At 38.1% G+C, this 22,172-nt stretch overlaps 1 protein-coding gene across 1 annotated transcript in view; it reads right to left on the bottom strand.

Annotated features, from left to right (window-relative positions):
- The window catches only part of SYT10 (synaptotagmin 10), a 39,319-nt gene that overhangs the window by 5,138 nt on the left and 12,009 nt on the right, over positions 1-22,172 (bottom strand). Inside the window, exons 2-6 of the mRNA XM_087765346.1 lie at positions 21,120-21,477; positions 14,553-15,117; positions 2,412-2,532; positions 1,883-2,054; positions 216-345 (exon numbers count right to left, since the gene is read on the bottom strand). Of these exons, the coding sequence (XP_087621472.1) occupies positions 216-345; positions 1,883-2,054; positions 2,412-2,532; positions 14,553-15,117; positions 21,120-21,477 (1,346 nt within the window). The remainder of the gene's footprint in view (positions 1-215; positions 346-1,882; positions 2,055-2,411; positions 2,533-14,552; positions 15,118-21,119; positions 21,478-22,172) is intronic.

Here is a 22,172-nt window from a genome sequence, read left to right as displayed (position 1 = left end):
AATGGTACAATGCTGTCAGCATATCATGGAAACTTTTGAAGTGGTGCATTTAAATAATCAATAAACCCATGTGACTAGATTTAGGTTGTGCTAAGGATCTTATAGCTGCTCCATAGATGATGCACTGATTTTCATGACTCTCAGAAGCACATAAGTGTGAGAGAGAAAAAAAACATTCAATATACTGAGAAGAAGAGAATTTCGCTACTTCTTACCTCTACTAGTGGATGCCAGTGAGTTATTGGTTTACGTGGGTAAGCCAACATTTCATTCCAATGATCTCTTCCAAGTCCTTCAGCATCAATTCCTGTCCGACATACCCCAATGACCTCATTGTGCCCTACTCTGAGAATTGCAGAGAGGCAGAATTTTTTTTTAATAAAAATAGTTTTAATAACATCTGATGTATAATTCAGTTTACTGGTTTAGTGCAGCACAGAATACATGCCCAAAGTTTTCACATTATTTATTACAGATATTAGTTTTAGTGGTAGTAAAGTAATATTAAGTTCTGTAATGGTAGCATCAAAAATCTCCAGCCACTACCAGAATGCTTCTAGCAGCTATAAAAATAGCAATGAAGACATAACCCTTGCCATTAAAAGGTTGCAACCCAAATGACACAAGGACAGAAAAGGACCATAATACACCAAATGATCTAGAAGGAAAACATACTTAAATTTTGTGGGAGAAGAGGGTGAAGGAAGATGGTGGGGAGTATATTTCCTGCTGCAAATGCTTCAGATGTCATTTCACACTATATTTCCCAGCTCTAACTCTTGTGGTTATTGGAACTTCAGCCAAAAATGTGAAAGAGAGGGGCATAGCTGTAACAGGCTATACCTTAATACTTCATACTCCCGGCAGTGCCACAGAGTTGTTGAGGGACTCCAGAAAGTAATTTTCTGTACCTTGCCTATATGTAACTGAGAATAATGTTTCCTAACTTCCTGTTAGCAAATGGTTTGAAAGGAGCAGCTGAAGAGGACTGAAAGTGTGCAAGTTGCTGTGCTCTCCTCCCCCTAATGGCACCGTAGTGCCTCTTTCACATCTGACTGAGAAAGTCTTTCTGCCAGAAGTTGGAGGATGATCAGAAATCTGATGGTGAGGAAAAATAATCTGAAGGTTCTTGTTACGAAACTGGACTTTCACTGTTTATTTGCCCTGCAGTCTCAAGAGCTCATTACTAATTGCACTTGAACAAAGCAGACTCGGCTCAGGCATGATTCTGTGAGTCACTGTCTAGTTTAACCTGCAGTCCTTGAGCTACTCTAAGCAGGAGTATCTTCCTGTCAGTTCTTGGTGAGGACATAGATAATTGAGGCTCAGATGTGTTATCAGTGAGTGCTGAACCCAAAGATTACAAAGTTTCTTCATTGAGTCAACTGAAGGATTAAGTATGACTTAATTCAATGAGGTAATTAGCATCTAATTCCTTTTTAGTTATCCAAATTTTCTTTGATTTCAAATATCTGGCATTTAAATAGAAATTAGAGGTTTGAGGGTCTTTTCTAAACTGAGACATACATGACTTATAAAGCTTTTACATAGTCCAGCCACCAGATGGGGACATAAATGTATGCCAATGCTAGTGGCCCATAACAAGATTGAGCCATGTTTCTTCCTCATCACTGTTATTTATGATGCAGATAAAATGGCCTGAGCTCTAAAACGCATGGAAACTTTAAACTGCTTCAGGAAAAGACCCCAAGGCTTTATCTTTTGTGACGCTGAACTGACTTGAAAGTTCAAGGAGGTAGAACAGGATAATATTTTAGTGACAGGATCTAGAATTACTAAACTGAGAAATTAAAACAAAAGCAGAGGCAAACCAGGTAATCTTTCACTGAAGATTAATGTTCAGAAAGCAAACTGTGCTTACCGATCATAATCCATCACTGCAATGGAGAGGCTGACCTGGTCCACATTCTCTGGAGGGATATCGAAGATGATTGCCTCGTTATAAACAGGATTGAGTGTGTTCTTCTTCGTGGTTGTTTTCCGCTTTTTCAGTCTTCGACCCTCACACATCAGTGACACTTTCACATATGGATCTGTGTAACAGATAATCAGTTGTGGGCATTTGGCCTCAATGTCATTCCAATGTGTAGCACAAGACCAATATTTTTTTGTAGGAATGTCATATTCATAAGAAAAAAAATTACAAACATTTTAGTGACCCTGGCAGACACTGCTTTCAATATGCTGTCAATACAAAGGAAAGGTATAGGCATTCTGAACAGACATACTGACTGCCAGACCAAAGGTAGCCAGTAAATCTGAACAGGGCCTATACCTGTTCTCCTGCTACTTCCATTTCACAACCATGCTAAACACACAAAACCCAAGGAGTTCCTATTTGTCTCCTTCCTGAATAGCCTCTGTCTTGTTATTTAAAAAAGTAGATTCACCTGATGCGCCAGTTATATCCATTGCTTTGAGATTCCTACATTTGATGACTGTAAATGTCATTCTCCCAGCAGTAGGCAAATAACAGAGGGAAAACATGATCTCACCCAAATCTATGCTTTCCTGAAAAAGAAAAGCAATGATTAGAAATCTGACCATATTGCCAACAATTCAGTTCAGATCATGCAAAAATTTAGAGTTTTTTTTTAACATGGAGAGAGTTCTTTTGCTGCTTCAGATGCTTTTGAAGAGGTCACAAACAATTTTCAGAAATTATTTCTATAAAATATGAAAAGAGTACCAACAGGATAATATTTTAGTGACAGGATCTAGAATTACTAAACTGAGAAATTAAAACAAAAGCAGAGGCAAAACTTTCTGGATTCCTGATATGTTTTGTTGAATTTACACAAAAGAAAAAGGGCTGAATGTCAAGTTCTGATGTTGAAAAGACTCAGACTCCCCAATAGAAAGAAATACAGTGGAATATTTAGATCACATGCATTTACATGCCTTTTAGCCACTGGAATTTATGTAGGAGATTTATTTCTGCACACATGTATGCAGATGAAAAGTTTATACTGTCTAAGTGCTTTGAAAAGATGAATGTGCTTGTAAAAGGTGCTACCTTTATTGCTCTTACTGTTCTTTGAGGGGTTGTTCTGTTTTAGAGAAAAGCAAAGTAAAGGAGAAGCAGCTACAACTTTCCTGGCTCAAGGGCAACTTTTTGGAGGATACTATACTCGGAAAGATGGATAAGGTCCATCTTAATAATCCTCACAAAGAGTTTCTCTGTTGAGACAATGTGCTGTGAATTCATGCAATATGATGTTGCTATACAGTTCAGATCCTACAACAGTTGAGAAATGTAATCTAAGGAAGAGAGGTTCCATCAAGTCTTAGTTTTTCTTTCCTCAGTTATATAATTATCTTAATACCACAAAAGTTTAGTTGTTGAGATGTTAGTTATGTTCTAAATTGCTAATTCCTGTTCTTCTGAGATTTTAAAAATGCCCCCAAAAAAGCACAAAGAAAATTGCATATTAAGAACAACTCAGCATATTAAAATATGAGCTTGTAAGGAGCATGTCAGGAAGTCACTTCTGTAAGGCAGCCATTCTCAAGCATGCTCATGTGATCTCAAAGGACTTTCTTTGATTACTACTAAAAAGCTTATTTTTAATATCCCAGCTTCAATATTTTATCTGTCAAACCTCCAGCTACCCCAAGAGTACAAATTTGTTCAAGAACTGCTGGATTTATGGTACAGCTGTTCTAGCATCAGAAGGCAAGCATGATATATTTTTAAATGATACATACTAAAATAATGATTGCTGTGTAGATGACAAATACATTGCTTATAGTTATGAGACAGACTGGGGCTTCTTGTTCACATTTTTCATCTGGTTATATGAACAGTTTTATTGACTTCCTTCAGGTTAATGCTCTGTCTAAATTGAAATAGGAACTTCAGATCTTTCTTGAGTAAAGATGGATTTAATCACGTTTCAGGTTTTTGTTTTGTTTTTTTTTTTCCCCTTCATTGAAGACTCTAGATTGAAGAATGCAGTTTTAGAATAGCTTTAAATTCTCTGTTGCACTGTTAATAAAATATTGACTTTTGTGTAGGTTGGTCAATTCATGTGTTCAGTCATTTTGCTGGGATTCTGTTCTAAGAACAGATTGATAAGCATGTGAACATGCACTGTGGGCAAACTTCATGCTTGCCAGGATTTCAGGATTTCAGATTTCTCAGGGTTTCAAAATGATTTAGCTCATTCAGTCCACATAGGACAAATACAGCTATTTGACATCTCCTTAGCCCAACCCCTTACTTTGCCACACAGAGCACAGAATTTTGTGCCACAGAGTACATTAAGAAACTCACTTTTCTATTTAGAAAATACAAATAAAACTTGAATAAATGAAGTGTCATTCTTTTCACTCATTTGTTAAAGTGGCAAGTGCTCTCTGTTTTACAGGTTTTGTCATAACTGAAATCTGTTTTAAGCACAGCTTCTGTTGCTAGCATTACTTTCTGAATTCAGAGTCTGATCATTGTTCCTCATATCCATAAGTGAAAGAGATCTCACTCTTTTGTTTGAAAAGGAAATATAGTTCCCCCACATCCAGTGCTTTTAAGTTTAAGGTCTATGTTGAGGGAGGTGATGAAGATGAGTTGGATCAAAAAACACAGTGGGCAGCTCATAAAAGGGACTAATTCTTCCTTCTTCAGAGAGATGACTTGTGTAGGTGAAGAGAAAAAATCAATTTTGCAAGATGGGAGTATGAACTTGAGTACTCTATTATTTCTTTTTGAATATAAATTGGATAGACACTCAAAGGTTTGGGTGCGCTCAAATGACAAACAAGAATACAGACAGACAGGACTATTTACTTAAACACTTTAAAAGAAACATTGCTCAAAATGCTTGCATAACTCCATATGGTGGTTACTCTACTCTACTTTTCTGAAGAGCAGAGAAAAGCATTAATGCTTAACAAAATGGCAACAGTTTCAGGCTTATACTCAGTCCTTTTTCTTTCCTTTCTGAACACCACGTACTGAAGTTATATTGAAAAAGAGCCTGGAAAATCCCCTGCAATCAAACCCAGTGATTTGACCATGCAATGAATAAGCAAGATGCCTTAATGCAAAAAGAAATGCTTGGACAGCAAATGAGGGGAATCTTTTCGCTCCGCACCACAGACTGTCCAAAGGGCAGAGGTACTGAAGTTACTGGAGCTTTGTAACCTGTATGCTGACTACACAGTCTGAAGTGGGAAGGGATGGTTTTAGGATTAGAAAAAGGCTCTCTACCACTCCATTGTTTATGCAGGCATTTTCTGACACCTATGGCCTATAACTGGAAAAAATCTGGCTTGTGCTGCCCTGAAATGTCTGATTTTCATTTTGTGGAACAACACTCATGTTGCTCTATGCACTATTTCAACAGATAAATTCTGCAGTAGACTAGAATAGATATTATTTCAAATAAACACTCTTGTCTATATCAAAGACATTTATGAGTCACACATTGTAAGATCAAAGGGCTAGAAATAAAATTAGCAGTTACCCTGTGCTAGTCCATAGACACCATTTAACTCTCCTCCTGGTGGAGAGAACTAGCTGTCCTAGATTGCCACCACAGACTAGGAGTTCCCATGGTCCTCAGATTAAGTTCAAATACAAGTCCTTTCAGAATCCTTTGAAGAAACTCTGATGATTTTATCTTTTTAATTTAGTACTAGTTGTGGCATCTGCTGTTTGGTAGACAGTGTCTTTCTGGTTAGTAAGGAATAGAAAGTCCTAGTACTTTTGCTCAGTTTCTACTCTGAGTATCTGTCAAGATTGGTGGTCTTTCTTCATACTCGGGTGAACTGAGTACATTTTATTAGGTGCTCTAGAAGTCATAGGGCAACTGGGGATTAAGATATTAAAATGCAACATTAAAATAAAAATTCTTTGGAACTCAATCACACAGGGTGAAGCCCAAGCCTTACAAAATTTTAAATGTTCTTTTGAAGGATTAAGATGAAAATTATGCATATATATGATAGCATCAGAGACTGGGTATTGGGTAAAATGTCTGGAATATCACCATCCCTCCCCCCCCCCCCCCCTTTTTTTTTTGTTAACTTGAGCACTACAGGTTCATGAATTTGGAGCTGAAAACACAGGTTCAGACCTAGATAATGAACAAAGTAAGGCTCAGCATTTAAAGTTCTCGTGGCAGTCTTTGTCTACCACATTGATGATAATGAGTAATATTTTTAAATGCCCTGGATCCTTAAGTATTATTGATTTTAACTGAGATTTTAAAATAGGATTTAAATTACTTCAGAATCCCAGGCTTTAGAAAATTTGTATTTCTCTCACTTTATAATACACTAGATAATTGAGTTCACACAACTTATCTGACAGAAACCCTTCAGTACAAGCAAATCTGAGGACACACTGTCCTCAACAATCACATCTGCATTATAGTCCATTTCAAACAAAACACGACTCAGAAGACACAACCCTGGACCCAGTGGTTGCCATTCATGCAAATTTTTAACTATGCTTCAGATTGTCTTACATGTATCATATATTCAACCGGAATTGCACATTACTTAGGTAACTACCATTTTTTTTCTTAAATTAAACTTAGATTTCAATTAACAGCTAGCTTTACAGATGCTTGTGATGATTCCCCCCCACTGACTTTCAATAATAGGTACAGAAAAACCAGCATTGAGCACAGCTGCACTAATACAAAAGGAAGCATTTGTTGTCACTGCATATCTCTTCTGCATTTATTTCCCTTTTGTGTACAAAAGCTATCATACAGAACTAAGGAACTGGAACAGTAGTAAGCGCTATACCAGCTTCAGTTATTTTTATGGCTCCCAGTTTACCTCACTATCCAATCCATTTTCTGGTATGGCAATGCTAGAACAAAATAAAACAAAGAAAACACCAACCACAAATGTGTATGTCAGCTATTCAGATGAACTTGGGTTTTTTTAGCTACACTACAGAATACAGGTTCTTCAAATAGCGTAATTCTCATCCCACATAAGCAACCACACCTGAATGGATGGGCTAATCATTTTTTCCATTAGGTTACCAAGGATCTGTCTGCTTTCCCTGCTTTATGGGCTCCTGGGAAATCAGTCCAGGTGCTGTCAAAGACAGACGAAAAAATGGTCCTTATTCTATTATTTTTGTTATCTGACCCACTGGACACCAGTGCTCTCATTTCACACTGAGGCCTGTAGAAGAAGTAGCAGCATTTCTACAGAGGCTAGGCTCCCTATTCACAATATGGATAAAGAGTGGAGGGATGTGAGGAGAAGTTTGAGGCTCTTGTAGGGGAGCATCAATTAGTCTGATCAAGTTTATAGAACCAATGTTGCTGGAGACAGCTTTGCTGTTTCTTGCTCCTTTTAATTTTCCCAGCTGTTTTCATTAAATTCAATTTGAAGACTGAACTTTTAGCTAGGAACCTCTGCAAATTCAGTGAGGAAGTTAGGCAGAGATCTTTCCGTGTTCAGGGTAGTTTCTTCTCACGTATCATCACTCATAATCCTAAACTGAATGGGAAAAATTATTTACTGACAGTGTAAGAACTTGTGTAATCTCTCTCCTATATTCCAAGGTCTTCACTGTTTCATATGCCAGCAGGAGTGAAAAGCTTATAGGGAGTTGATATGTGAAATAAGGGGTCATTTTTGCGTCATTGTTTTGATCACAAATGAACTCTAGGCCATTTTTTTACTGATGGTTGTTTCTTCTTCTTTTCTTTTGGTTTTTGAAGCTTTGCAATTCAAACGAAGTTGTAAAAGAACAACTCACTATGGATTCTTACAATAAGCTATGTAAATGTTACTGGAGCTAAAAAAATTATACACTTCTATTGTTACTGGAGTGCCATTAATTTCCATGGTTAAAACAACAAGTATTTGCACAATTAATACTTCATTAGAAATGGAATTCCCTAAAAAAACATCTTTGTTGTTACTTTCGTTATCATTCAGATTATCATAATCCACAGCAATTGTTTTAATTCTTAATCTCAATTTTAATATCCAGAAGTACTTTCATACTAATTGTAATTTAAGTGATGTTTTGAAGATTGCATGTGAAATAGCACAGTGAAAATACGAAGGGTGGCATGAATTTATTTTGTGCTTGATTCCTAAACAAGTGATTTGCAAATTTTTTTCTCTTCATTTTCCTGCTGTATTTTGAGTAAGCATCTGTACCAAGTAATAATCCTTTTCTAGATATCAAAGAAGTCATTCAGGCATTTACATTCCTAGACTTTTAGCTGCTTCCTTTAGTCACACTGAAAATTCCTTTTCTGTATAGTATGCAAATTAAAAAAAACATTGGCAAAATAAGACCTTTGGCTTACTTGCACATATGGGAAGGTAATTCCCCCAAAGGACAGATTTCTCTCTCTCTCTTTTTCTCGTTCTGTTTAGAAACATATTATGTATGTATATTGCTGCTTTCCAATAAAAACTACTGACCTCAAGCTTCAAGAATCAGGGATAAAATAAAACATAATGATAAATGTTGAGGGTTGGATGGAAAGAAAAGAAGAGAGAAACCTGGCCCCTCAGACAGTTAGTTAAGAATGTATGAAGACATTTATGGTTTTGAGGTATAGATTAAAAGAATGATAGGAAAGAGCAGTACAGAAATCTACCAGTCTGTCTGTTTTCTCATCTATACATTTAGAATTTGGTGGCATTTATGCTATTACAGAAATTGTCAAAGGTTACATCAAGCTTGAACTGGAGAGCTAATTCTGCCATCTCTCAAGGGGATTTTACTTTGGAAATCTTGTCCCCACAGCTAATATTTATTTTCCTCTCCTGTTATTCTTTGCATATCAAATGCAGCTCTTTTTCTTCCTCACAGCAGCACTTATTGAACAAGCTGTTGTCCTGGGAAATGAATCAATGAGGTTTGTGTTTGTTCTTGCCTCTGTGGAAGACAGTATGGAAGCAGCGAGGCCTGTTGCTCTATAATGACTGCGTCTTCTGCTTGTGGAGGCCTAATGCTTGTTTTAGCCTGACATCTTGATTGCTCTGGGTAAGCGCAGCTGCTGATTGCAGTCCTGATTGCAAAGAGAGGACTCCCTGAGATAACACGCTGGGTCCAGCAGGCTGAATGCTCTCAATAGCACCCCAGGAAGCCTCCTGGGTGCTTCTTTTGCCACTCCCTCTGTATATAACCATCTGTCTTGTGCACCAGGGGGGTAGTTTCATCTTGCCAGGCAGCAAGGAAGACCATTCCTGCTTCAGAACAGCTGAGAACAGAGGTACTTCTGTGGCATCTACCGGCAAGTGAATGAAACAAAATGTATGCGGCTTCCAACACAAAGATGCTCTTCCGAAGCAGCAATGCATTGACTGCAAAGAGATTATTTGCAGTGAGAAACTCAGAGAGCACTTAGGGCACATCAGATCCGTCAAGCCATGCACCTTAGCATAGCTACCATGGTACCACCTGGATGCAGAGATATTAGTTTCCCTTGAGGAAACCATATTCTTCATTCATCTAATATTTCTTATTTTTAAGGTAGACTGAAAGTAGTGGTTTGCCTCTAGAAAAACAGAATATTCAATTCAAATAATGTATTGTTTCAAATGAAAATGAATCAAATGAAACAATACATTCAACAATAATAGAAACCTTCCCTGCTTTCAGTAACTGGACAGAACTAAAGCAATCCCAAACCTAAATGAAAAACCTCAACACGTTTCCTGTAAAGACGGAGCCAGGGTATTCGCTCCTGTACTCAGCAGCAGGTGATCTCGTGAATCCTTTATGTCACCGGCCCTGATTAGAAATTACAAGTGCCAACTATCCTTGGCTTTAAAGGGGCTGTTCCCGTTATAGAGATGATAAATGTTTCTATATTGACAAGCCTTTAGTCTTTCACACATTTAACATTGTGTTAAAGCTTTTATGTATATTTCCAGGAACACTAATATTCTAAGTCCATTCTGATGAGGATGGCTAATTGTAGAGCATAGTCCCCTACATTGCTGGTGATAAAACATTTCCTGATAGTGCTGTTCTTTGAACACTAAGAAATAGGACACTCCTTATAATGTGGCCTCAAAGTTTGACAACCATAACACAAATCTTTGTCAGCTCTTTACGACTATTACCTTACTCAGAGTAAGGTCTAATGTGCCAATTTTTGTCCACTTACGAAATAGCGAACTATGGAGAAAACTAAGTAAAGACAATGCCTGCAACTTCTCTGGGTGAACTGCAGAGGTGGGCTTCACTCTTTTTTGATCAGGAAGTCAGAAGAATCTCTTTCCACAACAGAGGCCAACAGCTAGCAGGATTACCTGGGTGACATCCTACTCTGGCAAGTGTTTGAGATAGATCTACTGAGACAAATGGTACTGTCCTGTTTATTAAAAAAAGGTATGTAAGCACTTCTGTCTTTTCCAGCAATGCTATTCCAAGTGCTTGAGAAACAGCAGTCATACATCACGTGCATCACATGAAGTCTGTGTCCTTACAAAACCTTCTTTTATATCCCACTTCACAAATGAGAAAACTGCAGCACTGAAATGCCTGGTGTTGGAAAACTAAATAATAATAAAGTTTCATCCGTCTACATGAGGTAATTCAAGAGGCTACAAATATATGACAGCTCTATGACTAACATCCCCAAGAGATTACCACTGTGCTGGAAATGGCTTTCATCTAAATTCTGAGCCCTGTTTGTTTTTTTTTTTTTTTTTTTTTTTTTTCCAGTTGCATAGTTTCCTATAATTGGTTACATTAACAGAGTTCACAGAATACCTTTGGAAAGAAAATGTTTCTGACAGTCACTTGCCAATTTTTTTAGGTAATGACGTTAGAGGCAGAGATTTCCAAAGCAATCAATCATTTTGAAAAGTATAATAGGAAGTTAATAAACCTTTACATCCAGAAAGTGTCAGATCACAAGAGGTGGTCTTTTTGCCTAAACAATTTTACAGTGCTGAATATTTGGACTTAAGTACTTGTTAGCAATTCCAATAAATGAGTTTTCTTCTTTAAAGTATGTGGTATATTTAGATAGTAACAAAACCTCAGAAATGTATGCAAAACTCACAAGCACTTCGCAAAACCAGAAGCTAGATATGTTGAGTAAACAATCCTTTTGATATTACTTGTTTGCCTCTGATGTTATGAATTGATATCCTAAAGTGTATTAAGAATTACAGTATTCCAATATACTGAACAACCTTCACAGGTGGTCCAAAGCTGCCTCTTGAGTTTTTCTTTAATTAATCAAACAAACAGAAGTAAATGATGGATTATTTATTGAAAATTCAGTCACCCATGTATCAGCAAAATTTGGGGATATTAATATCATCAGATATCTAGGATACTTCTTTTCCACAACCGATTTTACACCAAATTTACCTTGATAATTTAACATTAAGAAATGAAAATGCTTTAGCATTTACAACAGGTACATGCTACATATTGTACAACAGCTGCAGGTTTTCAACATAACATATAACAGAGAAACAATGATATGAATGAAAAATTAAAGGAACAAAATACAAACTACAAAAGATGAATAAATATCAAGTTGAAAATCATAAGAATAAAAATGAGCAAGTGGGGAGGCCAATCCTGCACTTTTATAAAATAGTTTCAAATTACTATTATGAGCAAAAAAAAAAGTGTTAAAACTGTGCATTCCCACAGAGTCATTGGTTTTATGGCCAAAGGGACATAGTGCAGCCATGCAGTCTAATTTTCCCCAGACTGTGTATTTCCTGTACCAAATAAAAACTCTTTATGTACGTGCAAGCAAATCTTTTAAAAATGGTGTTAATGACTGACGGAGTCTTTGCATAGCAGAGAATCTCCTGATCTCCTGTGGTAACTTCCTTCACTGATAAAATGCTGCAGTTCATTTCCTTGGTAAATCTGTCTAGTAGGTGTTCAACTCCAAGACTGCAGAGCCTTGTGTCATAAAAATAGGTTCTTCCCAAGCAGGTAATAGCAATGATTTTTACTCTCACTCTACCTTCTGAATAGAAAATTCTTGACTATGGAAGAGATGTTAAAGACTCAAAGCTGAGGACAAGCTACTTCTGTTCTGTTTTTTAAGTTTTGGACCAATCCTTTGATCTATCACTTCTACCATTTTCTACCATCTATCATTTAGCACCAGCATGAGCAAACCACCGGGTGTAGGAAGCATGTTTGAAGAAAAGGCTGAAAAATTTCACAGAACATACAACAAAACAGGGCAGAGGTGAAGAAGGAAAAAGCATGAGAGAAATATATTTGCAGAATAGCATCTTGGTTCCTATGCTCTGCTGTGTAAGTAAGGACCTTCCCACTGAGATTTCCAGTTTGTTTTTTAAAGATTCTTTCTGAACACCAAAGCATGCTTGCCTGGAGTACAGCTCTTTTTCACTAATTGTAGAACCAGCTGGATCTTTTTTTTTCAAGGCTTAATCCAAGTCCAATTGACTCTGGCAAGCATTAGCTTAATTGCTAGTTAGTGACTTTGGTAAACTTTAGATCTGATGCTTAAAACTATAATTCCCCATTGATTAACATCTTATGCACTGTTTATTCCCATGCAGGATTGGCTCCCTCATCTTACAGTCTCTGAAATGGCAGAACTAGAAACGTTTATTACTAACCAATTTTAATTTACATGAAATATCTGAAGTAAAACACAAGGCAGCACACTGCACATATAGTAACAGGACATCTTATAGGAGGTTTTCGTTTTGCCAGGAAAAATCAATTCAGTTTCTTACATAATTTTTTGAGAATAGTGCAAGGCTTGTGAAAGCTGATGCGGTCACCCAATACTAGAACATATCTCAATTTTATGTGTTTATTGTTAATGGTTTAAGTAAGTGAAGACAACTTATTCATACACACGGAATACTGTAAGCTATACTGGCTGAAAGGCTGAAATCCAAAAACTTCACGCTTTCTCTTAAACTTCGTACATAGTAAAACATCAGCAGAGTGAATTAAGCACTATAACTGCAGGTACTAACCCTTAGTGAGGAAGAAACTTGAATTAGAATTCAGCAGCAAGATTAGCAACCATTTTCATCCAGATGTATCTTAGTATCTCTCCCAACTGCATAATTTGGTATGGCATTTCAATTTGCTCAAAACCAGTCCAGGGATTCTAATTTTCTGAAACCATTCTAGTTATCAGCTAAAAATCTCAGACACACACCTGTTGCAAAGGACCAGTGAGCATTTAAATCATTACTAAAGTATTAAAGATAATATCAAAGCTAAAAGAAATTTTAAAAATTGTTACTGGGCTATTATTCCAAGACCTTAAACACAGATTCAATTTTAAGCTTGAGAACACAGTTCTTAAATTTACCTGAAATCTGAGCTCAATCAAACCAAGCATATACAGATGCAGTTTTCTGGAGGTGTGCCGGAGGCTGTTCAGACCAGTTTGGTAGACCCAGCAGTTTAAATAAATAGCTGTTTTTGTGAATTCTCATTCGAAAACTGTCTCCACTGTGCTCTGCTCCCTAATATTTCTCCTTTCTTAGGAAACATAGTGCTCATGCTCAAACTGGTGAGGAAGCACCAGTCCTCTTTGTCCTGTCATGCAGACCTAGACTTCCCTGTCTAGCAGGTATGAATAGCATGAAAACACTGGGAAAAGAGGCATGGGAAGTCTCCGGCTCTACTGAAGGGATGGTATGAAGCTTCTGTCACTGAAGCAGTGTCTAGTACTGCTCTGTCCTCTGTTCATCCCTGCTGTGGAAGTCCAGCCCATGCTCAAACCCGGGGATGACTCAGACTCTTTTAGATATCTCCACAGAACAAGGGATGGGAAAATTTCTATATAAATAGCATAGTAGTTAAAAAAAACAAAACCAAAACAACAACAACAAAAACCCACACACCACCATTTTTTTTTTTCCCCTCAAATTCCAGTCAGGGAAGATGAGTTTGGACTTCAAGGTTAATAAAGACAATGTTTGGAGACTGGTGGTTTTCCCACTGGTAGCCTGTCATCCATGCTGTCATCCATGCACGGGCCTCCTTTTCTTGCTTTCAACAATAAACAAATAATTTCTATTTCCTAACTCTACCTGCTTGGGCCTCTTGAGTTTTGCTAGTAACCAGCAGCAACACAGATACATCTACTGGGGATCCTAAGCACAGGGCAGCCAGCAAAGAACATTTTAGACTTCAAGCATTTATAGCCAATCTCTCTTCCTTCACAAGATTCCCAACCCATGAAAATCTGCTAAAACAAGAGCAGGATGGGCCCTGTTCCTTAACAGATGGTCATTTTGTAGGACAGGGTATTTTGCTAACAGGAAAACATGAATTGTTCTTGTTAAGCAGTGACTTTCATGATGTACTATTTAATTAATAAACTTAATTTATATTTGCACAGTAAGCCATAAGGGTGATGGTATGTTCTCAGAAGATTTTTTTAGTAATCAAATTTTATAGCTTCCTAAGTATCTTATTCTCCATGCTCAAAGGAAAATATTGACAACTTTTTTTTTTTTCCTTCCAGACTCTGCTGATAAACAGGATGCTCTGCCACAAACTACAAAAGAGAAATGAAAATATCGCGTTAATGCTTTTGGAACAGATTACTTACTGTGGTGGCACAGTGGATGTCTTTCCATACATTGGCTTCCCTGGAGAGATCTGAGACTTCAAAAAGGTTATCAAGAATAACTTCCCCCATCATGTCATGTCTAGAAAATCTGTCAAAATCATAAACACTGAAATGCAACTTCCTGTTGCTGAGTTGATCATAGGCTACAGGAAACTGAAAGGTTTCATCAAAGACAGGATTTAATGTCTTTCTGTGAACTCGTGTCTGAAACTTCTTTTTTCTATCTGGAAGCAGATAAATCTTAACGTAGGGGTCAGATGTTCCTGTGAAGTCTTTAGCAGGCAGATCTAAGGCTTTGACAATTGTGACAGCCAGAAGTTCATTCTCATAATCATACCGGAGAGTGAAGTTAAGTTTTCCACATGTTTTCACATCTTCCTGTTGCCCATCAGAATCCACAGACTTCTGTTTGTAGAGTTCCGGTTTTATTCTCCCAATGCTGGTTGTCGTCTCTCCCCTTTGCAAAATCGGATCTGTCCCCATGTTAAAATCAACACTGGACACTTGCATCTGCCTTGGCAAGTGCCTCCTGAAAGAATTGTGCCTGCACATACACACACACACACAAAACAAGCCATGGTTATCTCTGGAAAAAGACCCGGCTATTACTAAATAGAAAATACAAGAAGACCAAATTAGTAAGGATTAGTAAGGATTCTTTAAAATAATTTTAAAATAATCTCCCCTAAAAGTTTTGCAAGTGTTAAAACATCCTTGAGAAGAAATGATCATTCAGAATGAATTTCTTGGCCTGAGAGACACCCAGTGTCCTGGCAATACATATATTTATAACCTTGTTTTCAGGCTATGCAGCTGAAACTGAATTCAGGTTCTTTCACAGAACAAGTTGACAGTTCCAACATTGCTTGATTCCACTGTGCTAGGGCCTGAGTAAAGTGTAGTCAGGCAGAAAAAAAATCACTTGCAGAATTGTCATCAGTACTTCCTGGTTTTTGGAGGCATTCTGTGGTGGTTTCCCAATTAAATATTTACCAAGCTTCACACTGATCACTGTGAAAGGTGCCTGAAAAGGCCATGCAGAGCCATGTCTGGAGGTTTTCAACATAGTGCTTTGCCATCCTACGACATTTTATATGCACCTGCTTGGTATTTGCTACACTGAGGTACAGGCTGCCTTCTCCAATCATACAGGGAACATTTTGTTCTGGCTGCAACACATTTCAAAGTTTTGGTCAACACTTTTCTGCGATAGGTTTTTTTCCTTCTGTTCTTACACTCTGCTGTGCAGTGTATTAGAAACCTGATTCCTGTACTCCTAGCAAGAAACAATGTTTAAATCCTTGTAATTCTGACTGCAGCATTGCATAAGCATATGTATTTATGGGCTTATCTTGACTCATGAACATCAATGGAAATCGGTGCCTTTCCTACTAAGACTGAAATCAACGCCCTGGTATGCCATACAGCCTTACAGTCATATAAAAACACTGGTCAAAATGCTTTATAGAATTAATCAGCAGCAGATGCCATTATGACCACACTGTCCAGTTTATTTTTTGGACATTTTCACATTTCCTTGGTACTTCACTACCCCAACAATCTGTACTGGAAAAGCTCACTATCACCTCCTGCGAGCATACTTAGTTGCCATTAAAAAACAATTTAATTGTTAGAATTTCCTCTGCTTTTTGCAATCAATTGCTTATTAATGCCAAATGCAGCCTTGCCTTATTGCTTGGTTTCCCTGTGGTGTTGTGTTCTGAAAACAAGAGGTGTCACAGCTGTGTGTTTCTTTCTTTAAATCAGAAATGCAAATTGTCCATTTGAAAGCAACCAGGACTCATTTCATAGATATTATTTGTATTTTTGCTGTAAGTGAAGTGGTTGCAGAAGGCATGAAGCACAAAACTACTGCAGTTCAGCTGAGCAGAGATACAAGAGGGTAATCTGCAGCCACTGAATAATAGACAAGAACGTTTCCCCTTTTGGCTGTCTCAGTACTGGTAAGTGCAGGTAGCAGTCCTATTGCAACACAAGAATAGGGGAGGGAGAACTTCATAGTCTAGATTTGAAGTAGCTCCAAAAAATACAGGTGTTTTCATCTCAAATTTATATGAATAATACACGCCTCTCATAACACATTCTACCTTTCCGTTTTTACAGACAGACAAGTTGGAAGATTTTCTTTTCTCTTAAACGTTTAAACTCGCCAAATTCATAGTATATGATGTCTACATGGGAATGGAGTGAGGAGTTGAAAGGCCCTAACTAGTCTGAAAAGGACAATATTGTCCTCAGGGAATTTCAGGGCTGTCCTCGTGCCTTTGTCCTGCGAGAAGTCCAGCCTCATAGGTGTGCTAAACACAGGGAAGGAACTGAACTCCAACCGAAATGTAGTGGCAATAAATGTTGGGGCATGCACCAATTTAAGGCACTAGCTCTCTAGTATCTTTGACTCATAATGAAGTCCAGGAAGACCTGAGCTACTGCTACTTCTGTCTGTGCTAATGAAACCTGTGCAGGTAGGCCTTCCTGAGTGCTCCTCACACCTGCAGCTGTAGTACTGAGATGCCCAGACAATCATGTCCAAATGCTGCCATAGACAAGCAGTGAGACAACTGCCTATGCAGGGGAAACAGTGAAGCTGCCTGTATGGCATTTCCAGTTGTGAAAATGGATACACGACAAATTCTCTTTTCCTTGACTTCTCTTGCATTTATGAAGATCCCAGTTAATACTTGTAAAAGTAACATATAAAACCCCAAATCTATGATTTCTAAGGTAGCAATCTTCTTTCAAATTTTCACACTTTATGCACATAAGATCCTCTAGTGAATGTAGTCATTGCTGCAAGATGTCACTAAGTAAAACAGTGCAGCTGTGTGGCTGTTCCCTGTGGGAACCAGCAGTGCTTTTGCTCTAGTAAGCCAAAGTCCTAATTACATAGTGCCTAGTATCTGTTCTGAGTCACAGAATTTCACCAAGATAGTTAATTGGTCTGTTAATTATTAAGATGCTTCATTGTTGTCATGGCAACATATTTATCTTCCTTTGTTCTGCAATAACAAAGGAATTAATGACTGTGATAATGAAGTACAAGGATGTCAGGCAACCACATTATAAAAATGCTGCGAAGCTACTAACGTGCAAATCCAGGTACTTCAACCCCTACTGGCTCCTAGATGTAGCACCCCTATAATAGACATGCCTTCCATAATGTAGAACAAATACATTTTGAGTGACAGTAAATCTGTATGTAAATGTCTAATATAAAATTGTGCTTGCATAGGAATAATGATACTATGAAGCTGATCTGCAACTCAGTAAGACTGCCATATGTAAGATAAACGAGAAGGATAGGATGATGATTTATGATATGACTTGAGATTTATGAGGGGTGGCTCCGGTCTAGCTTTCTTAGATGACATTAGACCAATCTTTTGGACCAAATCCAGGAATGGACACCAGCACTTGTGGTATTTAGACAGAACAGAGGCTGCTGTCTCCTCCTTGCAATCATTGAAGTCAATAGATATGCTTGTTTTTCTTTAACCTTAACATTCCCAAGCACCTCACTTTTGCCTTTGTGCCTCTTGGGAACCGACTTACTCTTTGCAGAGCTGAATGACAAGCTCCTCTTCTACCTAATGCTAAAGAACAAAAAGCATGTCCTTTGAAAATACAGCTGAACATCTGAAGGAAGGAATATCATAGAAGCAATAAGCTATATTACAGAATACTTTCACAAAGTATTGGGAAAAGCGGTTCTCAATAACGCAGAGCAAAAATGTTTGTAAATGAACACCATTGATGCAGGACTTATATTGTAGCTTTCTGGTTAATTGGGATCAAGGATTAAAGAGCCTTCCCCCACCCCCCCCCAACAAGAAGGTCTTTTCATATTATTGGAAACTATGAAAATGATATAGTTCTAATTAAGCAGAAATTCGTCATTTCCCTACACTAACATGTCTTCATGTTAAATGTACCGTCTATAAATAAAGTGCTCAGGCACATTTTATTATTGCTCTGAATAGCTTCTTAAAATCCTTATGCTTCAATTCCCATTACTTAATATGATTCTTTCTTTTCTTAAGAGCTGATGGCCACAAGAAACTATCACAGAACTGGTCACAACTCTTCTTTGCCCCAGCTCGGGTGAGATCAGTGTAGAAGAGACAATCCAGACAGCAAACATTTCTCTTAGATCCTTTGTCAACTGAAGACTGTTGACAATACGTTAGGAGATGGTGCATTTGGGTCATTTGGGACTCCTGAGTACAATGAAGCAGTGCCGCGTCGAAGATGGTGCAAGAGAAAGCTATGCTACCTCCGTGTCTGCTAATGGCTCCCCTTTATTTAGAGGTCCCCAATGAAGGACACCAGAAACAGTTTTTAGTCATTTTGTGATCCAATATTCTGTGACACAAAGGAGAAGGAGTAATCCAGAAAGCTGGTCTAAACGTCCAGCCTTCATCTTAGACACGATATTCTTGGCAGTAATAATATGGGCTGTGGGAAGGTTAAGACTCACTTAAGGCAGACAGGGGTATAGAAAAAGTGTGTTTACAAACACAAAAAGGACCATTTCTGGGTAATTTTTAAGACACATCTCATCCTAAACATGTTTTGTAGCAAGGATGCAGAGTTTTTCAGCAAACTGTAAAGGAAGGTGATATCTCTAAACACCCTACTATGAATTGGCTAAGGTGGGACAACCAGGGTTACTCAAAGCAAAGGAACTGTCCCTCTCAGGAGACATTTAACCCCAATAATCTAGAGAGAATAAAATGAAAAATCTCCCTTACAAAAGTTACCAACATGTGCAGAAAGAGTAGGATCGATGGCAGGTTTTAATTTTGTAAAACTGTCCTTGGCTTCACAGATGTTTTGTATGCATTTAGATTCCACTCCAAATAACTCTAGAGGTCTGTGGGAATATTTTCGCAGCCTGAAGTAGCTCTGGATCATGTCCCTGGAACTCCTTTCTTCCCCTATAGTACCACAGGGACTATTCAATTCCATTTGCCAGCCAGCTATTTCTTGTCTGTTCAGGAAGTCAGACAGCCTGACTACCTATAGATTTACCATGATGGATAAAACTCTTCCAATTAATATCCTATTAGGTAATAGTGAGTTGTCTAATATCCTTGTTGTGTAATATCCAAGCCGTATCAGTTTTGGTCCCTCTGTGTTTAGTATAACAGTTACAATTTCAAAGTTGTCTTCCCAGTATTTTGGAAATGTGCCTCAGAGTGGCTTGCATACTGTGCTCCTTCTCTCAGCAGATGGATACAGTAGCTGTAGCCAGGCATAGCCTGGGCAATGTGGATTAAAGCCAGCTGTACAGTCTCGTAATTCAGGAGATGGTTCAGCTGCTAAAGTCAGTTAGACCTCCCCTGACTGGAGCACTCTCATTTTTGGGAGCCTCCTGTGGTTGCCTGTTGGCTGTTTCATGCTGTTGGAATAGCTGGGAAAAAGCACTTCAGCACTCACCACCACAATGAGAGCACTTAGCTGGCACAACGCTGTTTTAGGGACTCACAGAAGGCCAGCAAAGTATGTGCCCACTACATGTAAAGCACGTCTTCTCCAGTCTTGTGCCTCCAATGATTATTGCGAATGTGAGCTTTTTTTTTTTTTTTTTCCCCCCCTTTGGTAGCATGTGTTCATTTAGCAAATGTTTTATTGGGGAAAAGTTACTTCCTATACAGTATTTGTATTCTTACTAATGGCATTATGTAACACTTCAGGTGCCTCCTTTAGCCTTCACTTTCCTATTCTTTGTTTATAAAACATTCCCTCCCCTTTTTTTTTTCTGATGTAGAAAGTGATCTTTGCAGTTCACTGTTTGTTTTCGATGCATTAAATTTGCTGACAGTATTTGAAGAAAACTTCGTTTGAAACTATAGGTCACTGCACACATCTTCACTACTCTTCAATATAAAGCAGTACCTGAGACAAAATAAAAGTTTGTGTCCTCCACTTTAATACAAAAGAAATCACTTCAGCAATACTGCATGCTTGTCATTTATTTAAGGATCTATATAAAATCTGTACTGCTTTAAGATCAGTCCATAAGGTTCTACATTCTTAGACTCGGATTTTAATTCCTTTACAAGTGGCAAACCATGTCTTAAAGAAATGTGCTATCAACAACAAATCTGTCATTGATTTAGTGGAGAGGGAAACTTTCATCTGCAAAAGCAACGGCTGTATCTATAAAAATATTTCTGTGAAAAGCCAGACTTGCAGTACTTTAAAAAATAACACTGAAATAGATTTCCTTATACACAAAACCTAAAATAGAAATGCTTAAAGTAGTAACACATGTATTTAAAAAGTAGTAGAAGACATAGATTAGACCTCCATATGTTAAAATAATGATGTAACTGAAGGTACACTGTATGTTTCAGAATATTCTGTTCAAAGGACTCTGAGGCTTCACCTTCAGGTGACTGCTGTTTCACCCATAACTGCTAAGAAGTCAGTGAATAATCCAGGATCCTGGAAATTTTCAGCAGAGTGTTCTGGCTCTACCTGTTCCCAGGAAACATGCCACAAACGCAAGTGCCCCTGGCTTACCTTGATGATGATGTGGGCTCAGTGATCTGCCTCTGCATGCGTGCATGTCTGATCAGATGCTCTTTCAGTGCGTTCTGGACCTCTGCTGGTATATCAGGTGAAGTGTGGCTAATTTTCAACGCAGCTTCAAGTACCTTTGTTGTAGGTTTCCCATTTTCTTTAACTTCCTTTTTCTCACTGGTCTCAAAAACCTCTGTAGGAGCACTGGAGTTGCTCTGAGGGACATTACTGGCATTGGGAGTGAGAGGTTTGCTTCTCCAACAGGGCCAACACAACTTCCAAAAGACAAAAAGTGAGACTACCAGCAAGGCGAGCCCGCAGAAGCTGACGACTACTGCTAACAGACTGACTGAGATGTCTGCAAGGAATTAGAAACAAAGATCATCATGACAGACAAACATGGAGAGAAAAAAAAATTAAAACTGACACAGGTAAGGAGATAGAAACATTTTGATCATTATCTTGCATAGAGCTTTAAAGTCCTATTCAATGGTTTTTATTTTTTTCCTTTTTGATAACTAAGCCTGTACCTTTAAAATGTTATCATTCTCTAGTATCTATCTCACAAATACTCCATTAATTGTTGTTCAGGCCAGGGGCCAGTATCTGTACCACTAGCTATGCATTCAGTCAGACTTCTCAGGAAGTAAAGGACTACCCAAATGGTCCCAAATACACCTAGCCATTGCTGTCAAAGGGTGTCTGCTCAGGAACACATCGTGCTGAAAAAGTTAAACCACAGTCAACATTTTCTCTAAGTGCACATGAACACAGATCAGTACTAAACTGCCAGCCTGATGCACCAATTACTTCAGGACTTGCCAAACTTTTGACTCTGTGTGCTAACATGTTAAAACCTAATGTTTAAGTGGCATAAATAAGCATAGGATATAGTCTGTCATAAATAAATTTCTAGGGTTAAATCTTAAGCTCTGGACCAAGACTGTGTTAGACCAAGACAGCACATCTACATCGGTATCGAAAATTCTTTTCTGAAAATGCAGCTGGCTTCAAAGTACACTATACAATGCTCCAAGTTGTACAGACACCATA

The sequence above is a fragment of the Nipponia nippon genome, unplaced genomic scaffold (assembly GCF_047370975.1).
Source record: "Nipponia nippon isolate SJK-2023a ecotype South Korea unplaced genomic scaffold, ASM4737097v1 scaffold_3, whole genome shotgun sequence".
Lineage (NCBI taxonomy): Eukaryota > Metazoa > Chordata > Aves > Pelecaniformes > Threskiornithidae > Nipponia > Nipponia nippon.
The sequence above is the reverse complement of the archived record's forward strand: the minus strand, read 5'-3'. Positions and strand labels throughout refer to the sequence as shown.